The following is a 9,489-nucleotide window of genomic DNA, read 5'->3' as shown; positions in this document are numbered from 1 at the left end:
ATGTTATGCTATGCTATCCAGTTTAGATAGACATCATATATGTGAAATTATGTCATGCTATCCGTTTTAGTTAAACAATATACATGTCAACTATTTCATGCCCTCTTTTTTCCACACTATTTATTGCATCTGTTTCTAATACAATGTCTGTACATTCAACTATGTTTCCTGTTTATCAGTCATTTGAATTGGAGCGGGTGATGCCAGTATCTAGCGGAGTAAAAACACGGTCTTCAAATAAAATAGTGCTACCTCTTCGTGGAGATAGCACCCCGGTTGTACATGCACGAGAACCAGCCCTACCACACATAACCCAGATTCTCGCAGATTGTACCCCTACTACGATGGTCAAAGAACCAGCTTCACCCAATCTAACCCCAACCCCATTAGATAGTAACCCAGTTCCTATTGACACATCCCCTCTCCACCATAGAGCTCCCAAACAAGAAAATTTAGTAAGGAAGCTCCAGTGCCAAAGGGCTAGTACTACCACGGCGAACCCCAACTCCACCAGTTAGTACGCCTATTCCTGTGGAGGAAGCACAACCAGCCAGTCGTAGTTTAGCATCTATCGCATTTGATGTTGTTAAATCCTATGTGCGTATGTTCCCATCTTAGAAATTTTATACTGAAGATGAAGGGAAATGCCAGTTGCAGGTGTTTGTCCAGGAGTTATGTGTAAGTAATGTTATTCATGGCAAGTACTTTCTTTGTCCCATACATTCTACCTCCATGATGGTTATAATACAGCAAATTTTCCCATTTTTCTCTATAGAGAAGGACCGATTTGGAAACTCAGGATGAGGTAACCTATGCTAATACCTCTGCTATCTTCAAGAATTCTTGGTGGCAGTATCGTAATTACCTGAAGAAAACGTACTTCACTGGCAAAGAAACTCATCAAATTCCCTTACGTTCTCCTGAGACACATTTACTAGACGATGACTGGGAACGCATTGTTCTGTACTGGTCCCGAATCAAGAATGTGGTAAGGTCTATGAGCTCATTTTTTAAGTACTGTATTCATGTGTCGTACTGTACTCTGTTCATGTAGAACAAGTGCTTAAACCTCAAGAACAACTGTTTTAATTTAAGATTCGATTGCTATCGTGCATACTGCTTTGCACTACGAGAAATATGTCAACTTACGACCATCACTATTGGTCACTGAAAGGTCATTGTTTTTTATTTGTGACCTTTTTGTGACAAAAAATAGAAGGTCAAAAGCTGGTGGTCGTAAACTGGAATTAACGACCTTCTCTGTGAGAAGGTCGTGGAATTCCAGGACCAAAACAAAAGGTCGTTGATTCTATGACCTTCTGTTTTGCTCGCTAGCTCTCTGACTAGGCCACGTAGGATCCGACGTGTCAATCTGACGTGGCAAAATTGCGACCAATTTGAAAAAGTTGTTAATAAGATTCAGCCCGGTCTAGTTCGGTGTTTTACATCGGCCGAGCCCAACAATTCAGCCTTTTATATATTTTTTTCTTATTAATTTTTGTCAGCTATATGGTCCAGGCTCAACTATTCGGCCTTTCTAATTTCTGGGCCATTACTATTAATTTTATATTTTTAGCCACATTATTTTTGCGCTGGTCCCAGTGGTCATATTGGTCCCACTTGTCATGCTGATATCACAATTGGACCCACACATCAAAAATTTCAAAATTTGTCAACCAATTTTCATAAATGGGTCCCGCTGGTCAGGTTTCCATTTCATAGGTATTGAAATTATATACACAGTCAATATTTCAAACAGATTATAGAGCAAATGAAATTCATCCAAAACAACACTAAATATTACAATACATAATATGCTACTCTGACCACTATTACACTTTGCCTGATATTACAATACATAATATGCTACTCTTGCTGATAGGCTTCACGGCTTCACACTTCATACTTCACCTATGCAAAAAAAGAAGAATAAGAACCTGTAGGCAGCATCAAACATAGCTTATAAGAAGAATTGACAATAAGCTCAATTTAACTGGTCAACAAATCTTCCATCTATATTTCTATCAGCAGCACACTAGATAGGCCACACATTTATTCCTACAGTACAGTGAGGAAAAAACAGATTATGGTGCCTGCCAAGTGACGTAAAATCATATTATCAGCAACACACTAGATAGGCCACACATTTACATTTACATGGTGGTGGCTGGCTGGCAATCATGGCTGCTAGCTCATGCTGCCAGTGTGCATGCACATCTCCCCGCTGGAACCAACCCAACCCAAACGAAGCAACAGTAGCAAACCACACATGTACCAGTAAACTTCAGTATGAAACAATTCATCGCCGAAATAAACTACCAAATCATTTCCAAGAATTTCGAAGAAACCACCTCAAGTCGATTCAGCCAAGGATATTATTTTCCACAAGCAGAAAACTATGGTTCAGCTCCCACATGGGCATGGGGTTTTTGGGTTTCAAGACACAAATCACAGAACTGGATGGGCATATAGAAGGTACACTATGAATCTACGGCGTCAACCTGCTGGAGTTACTTGTCCTCAGTGATGAGCAACTGCTTCCTCCTTGGGCTTGGTCATCTGGACAGCCAAAAAAACATGCAACTGTAAGAAGATGGATTGATGGTAAAAAGAGTGAAGAATTGTGATTCAGTGAACAGAAAAACATATGTACATTATAATACTGCAGACAAGAAAATAATAATCCTAATATGAAGATAAGTGTTTTTCTTATTGATGGCTGTAAGATGGACTGATCATAAAAAGAGAGAAGAATTTTGATTCAGTGAACAGAAAACAAGACGTTATTATTCAGCTGTGATACTCGATATTTGACAAGTATTGATATTTGACAAGTATGGTTTCATGTATACTCCTACAAGTTAGGCAGAGCAATGTACAAGATAAATCGTTTTATATAAAGCGTGTCCAATCAATATCCAAAATGCTATCGAGCAGAGCATAGAAACAGAGTCCCAAAAATCTAATTATCTGCTGCAGCAACAGCCACGCAGCAAGCCAGCAGCGGCAGGCTGGGGCGAGGGTTGGGGAGCAGGCAAGTGTTCTCAGGTTATTAACAGGGAAACTGGGTGATTAACATCTCTCCAAAAAGAAAAAGAAAACAACTTTAAATATTGAGTGTGGCAGCAACATGTACTTGTTACTGGAGTCCCAGTTCAAGATGGCCAAAGGCCACTTGGCACCATGGAACCTGCACAATTTCCATCATATATATGAATGAGTTAGGAAGTAAAGTAGATTTGAACTACCCAGCCTCATACATATATATAAAGTGTGTTGCACTGCTGCTACAGAAAGTTTCATAGGCTTCCAAGTGAAGGGATACACGTTGTTCAACTGCCGTGTTTATTTTTTGTTGTTGGGGAAAGCAATAGCTTAATCAGTTCACTTCTCTAATAGTATGAACAACCTATCACTCAAACAGTCCTTGAGTGCTAATATATTATTGTATTGGTAAAAGTGACATGTCACCACGAAGAGCTTTAACAGTTAGCACCATTTATTATTAGAGAAGTTCAGAGAGAGATTTGATAAATCTATATTAGAGAAAACTTGAAGACAACATACATATCTATGAGCTTAACAGTTACTGCTATGACCATATCGTAGCAAGCTACAACATATAAATTAATTAGCATTAGTATGATGTATATGGACAGAATTTCTACCTTGCCGTCAGCAAGAAACATGACGGGAGGTCGAGGAGATTTCGAGCGGCTCCGTGTTAGCTGCCATCACCACGACGAACTCAGATGTCCCGCTGTTAAGAGAACTTGGTCGCTGTGGAAAGCAAGAAACAAAGATTAAAATCACAGGAGGTGAAATTAACAGGAAGGACCAATGGGCACTGCTAGGGATTGGTCACCTTCATGGGGAACTGAACATCCAACTAGTTTTAGTCAAAGTCTTAAGCATATACATACATACAAATTGAACCAAAAATCATATGCATGTCTGTACAATTAATTGCAAGGCTATCCAACTTGCAGTTGGAGAGAGTACCAACAAGTTTACTGGTAGTACATCACAGCAGCCTACACAACATTCAAGTTCTCGCACGAATGCTAGTAGACAGACAAGAGTTGACCACAAACAAAGAATGAATCCATCATATTATGCCAGTAGTAGGTACAGCTTGGCTTCAGTCATAGAAAGGGAACATGAGTTTGCTTTCTTGAACCAAAAGGTTCACCATAGGAATTGGGCATCCAACGTGTTTTAGCCAAAGCCGTAAGCATGAACAAACAAACATACGTACAAAATGAACCAAAATCCATATGTCCGTGCAATTAACTACAGGTGCTATCCAACTTGCTATTGGACAGAGTAGAGCCTGATTTACTAGCAGTCTGACACAAAATTCTAACTCTAGGCTTGGTGCATGAATCCTAGTAGAGAGACAAGAAAGAGTTGACCACAACAAAGAATTCATTCATGGGATTATTCTAGTAGCAAGTACTGCTTGGCTGCAGTTTTAGAAAGGGGACTTGAGTTTGGTCAAACAAAAAGAAAAAGTGACGCATACTTGTTCATAGATAGAAACTGAACATCCAACGGCAATGGCGGCGCCGAGGCGGGTGGACGGGCGGCAGCTTGGGTGATCTCATCTACTAAACCATGTCGCTGATGAGCTGCACGTGGCTGCTCCGGTGCCTCTCCACGAACATCCTCGACGCGCCCGCCACCGTCTTCTTCCACGTATGAGCGCGCACGCACGCGCAACCAACCAACACATCATTAGCCGAGGCGATCGAAATTGAGGTACAGAAATGGAGTGACGGAGAGACGGCCAGCGTATTAGCTTACCCGCTCCAGCGCGGCGAGGAAGTGCGCGACGCCGGCCTCGTCGAGCCGCGCGCCCCGCTTCGCATGCGCGTGGCTGCCGTTGCCCTTCCGCGCAGAGAAGGAGGAGGCTGTGGTGGTGGTCGGCAGCAGCAGCCCGGCCCTCCAGTCCGTGGACCCGCCGATGCTGTGCCGCGGTTTGGGCGCCGCCAGCTCCAGATCCGCCCCGGATGCGCTGGAGTCTTTGGCGGAGAGCCCCGACGCAACGTGGCGGGACGAGCGCTTGCGGCGCAGCGCGAGGCTGCGGCGGGGCGGGGTTGACCGCTGCTTGGAGCGCGGGTAGGTGGGATCCCACTTGGCCATGCTGGTGCGGTCGTGGTCGGCACCTGTGTGCATACATCGCTGGTCGGCCTCGTGGGAGTGAGCGCTTTTCTCTCCGCCGGCTCGAGCTCGATCGATCGTGTGGTCGTTGTGTTGTGTGTGACCGCCAGTTTTACTTGTCCCGTGACACCGGCGGGCGAAACGGAAGGGAATCTCCATCATCATACGAGTTGGGTGGCGGCGCCGAGGCGGGTGGGTGGGAGGGGAGGAAGGAATGAACCGGGGAGACGGTCTGGTTTGGGAAATCGGAAAACGGCGCGCGGGAGGCGTCGAGGGAGGAGGAGCAGGCGGAGCAGGAGGGCGTGGGGGAGGCCATGGACGGCGGCGAGCTCCGCTGGAGGGAGGTGGCGGCGGCGATCTCTTCCTCGATCTGGAGGGAGCTGGAGGAAGGAAGGAGACAAGCTCTCGCTCGATCTGGGATGGATTGGGAAAAAAAGGAGGTGGGGGGTGGATGCAAAATGACCACGAGAACAGAGTTAGGGTTGGTGTGGAAGGGTTGATGACTGCCGTTGGATCCTCGAGCATCTGACGTTGTATAATCCATGATCCTCGTGATATGTTTATAGACCAATCAGAACGCAGCAAACAATTCGAAGACCTTATGACCATCTAAATGGGTTAAAATCAAAGATAAGTTTTTCAGAAAAAAACCACTTTTCACTTTTTAATTCTCAAAATGAGTTTTTTTAAAAGACCTACCAAATATTTGTTGAAATGATCTTATATTGTGCACAAGGGTGCATCTTGGAATTCCAAACAATGTTGCCTAAGAGAGTTTTCATTTTCTTTGCACGGAAAATTCATTTTCCATTTTCCGAGTGCCCGAAATGAGTTTTTTTGTGAAGGACCTATCATATATTTGTTGCAAAATTGGACCAAATCAATTTTCTAAAATACTAGGCCATATTTAATGCACAATTGACAAAATGGTTGGGTGTCAAAAGTTTTGATCCACCTCTGGTGAAAAAGACAAATTCCCGCCGATTTAATAGGAACCGGGTCAAATTTAAACTGCATCTGCCTCATAATTTGCTTTTTATTTTTTCCAAAAATCATTTCTAGGTACATAAGTATCTATTTAATCAGGGAAACATCAAAAGTTTTCCAAGATTCAACCACTAGCTAGGAACTGCCAAGCCCGCCGTTTTGATCGCATTTTGAAATGGGAATAAAAAATTTAAAAAAAAATAAAAATTGGAAAACCTTCGCATTGTGTCATTATATGTGACCAAGTTTCCAGGAAAAATAATAAAGTTGTAATACGACAATTAATTTAGAAAAGTGTTCTAAAAAATGAGCTACCATGCTTGAAGATTCATGGCTTTCAAGCCAAATGGTCAATCTTATGGCTACATTCATGGCATAGTTTGTTCAAATTATCTCATATTGTGCACAAGGGTGCATCTTGGAATTCCAAACAATGTTTTCTAAGGGAGTTTTCATTTTCTTTGCACGGAAAATTCATTTTCCATTTTCTGAGTGCCCATGATGAGTTTTTTTGTGAAGGACCTACCATATATTTGTTGCAAAATTGGACCAAATCAATTTTATAAAATATTAGGCCATATTTAATGCACAATTAACAAAATGGTTGGGTGTCAAAAGTTTTGATCCACCTCTGGTGAAAAAGACAAATTCCCGCCGATTTAATAGGAACCGGGTCAAATTTGAACTGCAGTTGCCTCATAGTTTGCTCTTTATTTTTTCCAAAAATCATTTCTAGGTACATAATTATCTATTTAATAAGAGAAATATCAAAAGTTTTCCAAGATTCAACCACTAGCTAGGAACGGTCAAGCCCACCGTTTTGATCGCATTTTGAAACGGGCATACAAAATTGAAAAAGAATCAAAAAATTGGAAAACCTTCACATTGTGTCATTATATGTGACCAAGTTTTCAGGAAAAATAATAAAGTTGTAATACGACAATTAATTTAAAAACGTGTTCTCAGAAATAAGCTATCATGCGTGAAGATTCATGGCTTTCAAGCCAAATGATTAATCTTGTGGCCACATTCATGGCATACTTTGTTCAAATGATCTCATATTATACACAAGGGTGCATCTTGGAATTCCAAACAATGTTTCCTAAGGAATTTTTCATTTTCTTTGCACGGAAAATTCATTTTCCATTTTTCGAGTGCCCGAAATGAGTTTTTTCTGTGAAGGGCCTACCATATACTTGTTGCAAAATTGGACCAAATCAATTTTCTAAAATACTAGGCCATATTGAATGCACAATTGACAAAATGGTTGGGTGTCAAAAGTTTTTATCCACCTCTCGTGAAGAAGACAAATATTCGCCCATTCAGTAGGAAACGTGTCAAATTTGAACTGCAGTTGCCTTATAGTTTGCTCTTTATTTTTTCCAAAAATCATTTGTAGTTACATAAGTATCTATTTAATCATAAATACATGGTTTGGTGGTGATACGTCGTGGTTTGGACGGTGGCCCAGGGCCCCAACTCCAAAGCGCGTAGACTCGCATGCCCGTCGCGTGGTCACCGCCTGACCGTGGCATTGCAATCCGTTCTGGGTAGCCTAGGCATGTCTAGTAGGTTGGGCACTCCTCAGGTAGATGCTAGGAAGAAAATAACAACAGAAGAATCTCACGAGGAGACCGAACTATGCTCAAACATGAATTAGCAGCCAAGTGTTTGATAAGCGGTACGGGAAATTCACAAGGCTAATGGGCCTGAGTTTTGGCTAAGGATGATCATCTACCAGGGAGACTATCTTGGCAAATTTTCAGCTCAAATGGAGGAGTTTGTATGGCACTTGCTTTGCAAAGTACCACATCGGGCAGAAATATGGATGTTGAATCTGGGCTCAAATGGATAAGTGGGTTGAGCTTAAATTTTGTGGAGTATGGTAATTTGGGCATATTAAAGCACTGTAAAAGTTTTATACCATTTGGATAATCCTAGCTTGTACTTCCTTCACAAAGCTTCTCTCTGGATAGAAACTTTATAAATTTGCTGAGGAAGATTTAATAGGAAAATGGAGCTGAATATTGGAATGTGGCAATGATTTTTATATGTAAGATGGCACAAAAAGTTTGAGGACAATAGGAGGTGTCTAGATAGCACTTCCTTTGCAATCTGCCAATTTGGACAGAAAATAGAAATTGAAGCTGGACTTACATAGCTGATTGGATTATGGTGAAATTCGGCGTACGGGGTTTCTATAGTCAAGGTAATGTCCTGGAAAATTTTCAACAATTATAAAGGAATATAAAATGTAGTTGCTTCACAAACTAAAAATATTACCAGGAACAAAGATTCGATGGTGAGCTCACATGTATTGTTAGATAGAGCTAAACTTTTGTGTAGAGTTATGACTTTGGCATATAGAATATGTGGCAAAAATTAAACTCATAACGATGTTCCTATCTTGTAGTTCCTTCACAATGCTTCTAGGTGGACAAAAACTTTGGAAATTTGCTGAGGAAGATTTGCTGGGCAAATGGACCTGAATTTTATCATGCGGCAATGATTTCGATAGGAAAGAGTGCCCAAAATTTTTGAGGGCAATCAAGAATATATAAATTGCACTTCCTTCACAAAGTGTTTTTCTGAGCAGAATAGGAAAATGAATATTGTTGAATTATTTTTGAACTAGGCAAGGAAGGTTTTGTACATATTTGAAAAATATATGACCCAAAGAATTTATGAGATTTTTTTGGGAATTTTGGGAATGACAGAAATATAGGTTGCTTCACAACCTAGGGCAAAAACTGACACATGGACATGACACATAGGCAAAACTGATGAGGTGGCGCCTAGTCATAGCAACCCACCACAATTTACAAGGTTATGACCATCTATATTGGCCATGATCGGCTAGAAATAAGGCAGCAGACCAGTGCTATATGCTTTATGACCATTTTGTGTAAGGAAATTACGACCTTTCTGACCAAAATGGTCGTTATAGTTTAGGGTTTGGAGCCCCCCGAACAGCTTTTGACCAATTGGTCTCAAATGGTCATAGATCTATGACCAATTCTTCCAGGGTCACTGAGAGAAGGTCACTAGTTGACATATTTCTTGTAGTGTTGCTCTTGTATCACTGTATTTACTCATACAAACTTGTTTTTAAATTGAAGGATCTAATCGAAACTCCAATGGCACAACAGGTATGTTCACACATGTTTCTTTAACAGGCTGTTGATTTCAATTTCAATTGTGTATACAGTTGACTTCTCATATCACACACATTACTAGCATCACAACAGAGCTAATAGTGTTGTTGTACATGTAGACCCATCGTACCCATCTAAAATCTTGTTGTGCCGTGTAGTTTCCCACGCTTTGTATTCTTTCACT

The 9,489-nt window shown here is 41.3% G+C and overlaps 1 protein-coding gene across 1 annotated transcript; it reads right to left on the bottom strand.

The window, feature by feature from the left end:
- Positions 1–2,311: 2,311 nt before the first annotated feature.
- Positions 2,312–5,145, bottom strand: LOC125518594 (uncharacterized). Its single transcript, XM_087532344.1, has 3 exons — positions 4,807–5,145; positions 3,669–3,780; positions 2,312–2,559 (listed from the first exon to the last, which is right to left on the bottom strand). The coding sequence occupies exons 1-2, from the start codon at positions 5,143–5,145 to the stop codon at positions 3,676–3,678; spliced, it is 444 nt and encodes a 147-aa protein (XP_087388470.1). The 3' UTR covers positions 2,312–2,559; positions 3,669–3,675.
- Between the last annotated feature and the right edge of the window lie 4,344 nt (positions 5,146–9,489).

Source organism: Triticum urartu, chromosome 7A (assembly GCF_056163025.1).
Source record: "Triticum urartu cultivar PI428250 chromosome 7A, HENAU_Tu73, whole genome shotgun sequence".
In the NCBI taxonomy this organism is placed as follows: Eukaryota; Viridiplantae; Streptophyta; class Magnoliopsida; order Poales; family Poaceae; genus Triticum; species Triticum urartu.
This window is presented reverse-complemented; position numbering and strand designations above follow the sequence as displayed.

Excerpts from the sequence above, each read along its gene's own strand:
- LOC125518594 (XM_087532344.1), bottom strand. The coding sequence starts at position 5,145 with ATGGCCAAGTGGGATCCCACCTACCCGCGCTCCAAGCAGCGGTCAACC. Across the intron at positions 3,781-4,806 it reads TCCTCGCCGCGCTGGAGCGG|CGACCAAGTTCTCTTAACAG; the intron begins GTAAGCTAATAC and ends TGCTTTCCACAG.